Source organism: Penaeus monodon, chromosome 20 (assembly GCF_015228065.2).
Source record: "Penaeus monodon isolate SGIC_2016 chromosome 20, NSTDA_Pmon_1, whole genome shotgun sequence".
NCBI lineage: Eukaryota > Metazoa > Arthropoda > Malacostraca > Decapoda > Penaeidae > Penaeus > Penaeus monodon.
Window position 1 is genome coordinate 2632912 of NC_051405.1, and position 1870 is coordinate 2634781.

General features: G+C 70.3%; 2 protein-coding genes across 2 annotated transcripts in view; both read left to right on the forward strand.

Moving 5' to 3' along the window:
- The window catches only part of LOC119585586 (protein deadpan-like), a gene marked incomplete in the record, with an annotated part of 16462 nt that extends 14860 nt beyond the window's left edge, over positions 1-1602 (forward strand). The window contains 1 exon segment of the mRNA XM_037934254.1: positions 867-1602. Coding sequence (XP_037790182.1) covers positions 867-1461 — 595 coding nt within the window.
- A 6-nt stretch (positions 1603-1608) lies between these two features.
- LOC119585587 (vegetative cell wall protein gp1-like) overlaps positions 1609-1870 on the forward strand; it is a gene marked incomplete in the record, with an annotated part of 1240 nt that continues 978 nt past the window's right edge. The window contains 1 exon segment of the mRNA XM_037934255.1: positions 1609-1870.

Consider the following 1870-nt stretch of genomic DNA (forward strand, 5'->3'; position numbering starts at 1 on the left):
GGGCGGGGTAGGCAGAGATGGGCAGGACTGAAGGATTTGCAAGGGAGGCAAAGGTGGTAAGGAGGGCAGGGGAAGGTCAGTGGGCAGGAAGTTGCTAGAGGGTCCATACAGTAGGCAGTGAAGGCAAGGAAGGAGGGTAAGGGTCATAAGGGTAGGCCAGGTTAGGACAGCGGCAGGCAAGGCTCGGGAAGGCGGAAGCAGGAAGGCAAGGGAGGGCAAAGGAGGGCGGTGAGCGGCAGGGGAGGGCACGGAGGGCAGAGGATAGTGCAAGACGCGCAAAGGGGCGCGCAGGGCAGGCAGAGGAGGCACGAAGGAGGGGAAGGCAGGGCGAGGGCAGGGGCAAGGGCAGGGGCAAAGGGGGAGGGTGAGGGCAAGGAAGGGCAGTGGAGGAAGGGAAGGAAAGGGCAAAGGAGGCAGATGGAGGGCAGGAAAGCAGAGAAGGGCAGAGAAGGGCAGGGAAGGGAAGGGAAAGGAAGGGCAAAGGGAGGGCAGAGGAAGGGCAGAGGAAGGGCAAAGGGAGGGCAGAGGAAGGGCAAAGGGAGGGCAGAGGGGAAGGGCAGAGGAAGGGCAAAGGGAGGGCAAAGGAAGGGCAGAGGAAGGGCAGAGGAAGGGCAGGGGAAGGGCAAAGGGAAGGGCAGAGGGAAGGGCAGAGGAAGGGCAGAGGGAAGGGCAGAGGAAGGGCAGGGGAAGGGCAGAGGAAGGGCAGGGGAAGGGCAGAGGAAGGGCAGAGGGAGGGCAGAGGAAGGGCAAGTCGGGCTCTGCTCATGAGGCGCAGGTCTCTCCCTCCGGCCCTCATCTGCGCCGCGAAATGCGCCGCGAGACAGATTCGCAGAGGGAAGTTTTCCTAAAGCTCCTTTCTCCTGCAGGTACGTGTCGAGGATCGAGGGCGTGGACAGCGGCGTCCGGCAGCGCCTCCTGCAGCACCTGGGCCAGTGCGTGTCGGGCCTCTCCGCCATGACGCCGCTCTCCTTCACCGCCATGGCCGGCCTCCCCATGCCCTTGACGCACCTCCAGGGGGGCGGCCTCCCCTCCTCCCCCCACCCCGGCCTTCAGCAAAGCCCCGGGGACGTCAACAACAACCAGGCGCGGCTCCTGCACAGCCTGGTGGCCGCGCGCCTCGCCGCTGCCGGAGACGCCGCAGGTGCGGCCTTCCTCCTACAGGGCGGCCTGTCCCTCCTGGCCCGAGCTGCCCCCCACGCCCCTCCTCCCTCCAGCCAGCCCCCTCCGTCGGCGCCGTCGCAGGCCCCTCCGTCGGCCCCTCCGCCGCCGCCTCAGCCCCAGCCGGTGCCGCAGCCCTCCGTCGTCAAGGTGAACGAGGGCGCCTCCTCCTCCGGCGACGCCCCGCGCGCCCGTCCGCCTTCACCGCCGTGCGTCGAGGCTCCTCCCCGCCGCGGGCGCCGCTGGACCTCCACCCGCGCCCTCAGGACCCGCTGCAGACCGGCACTCCACAAGCGGTGCTGACGCCCACCGCCAGGAGGCTGGTGGGCGTGGCGGACGCCCGCCCCGAGACCGTCGTGCACGCCCAGGTGGCCGTCCAGCCCGTGAACCTGGCGCTGGCCGAGCCGCGGGACGCCGACGCGCGCGCGCCGCTCGACTTCTCCTTCCGCAAGCGACCCCTTGGCAGACCGACGCCCACGCACCCCGCCCACGCCACGCCCACGCCGCTTGGCGCAGGGCCCGCCCCTCCCAGTCACCCGACGGTCATTCACCCGACGCCCAAGCACCTCACGCCCACCGCGGGCGGCCCGGCCAAGCACCAGCACCCCGTCCACAGCCAGACACCGCTGTCCAGCAAGCGCCCCCTGGAGGAGGCCGAGCCCTCGTGTCGCGCGCCCAAGCTCCTGCGGCCGGAGGCGCCCCCGCAGCTGGT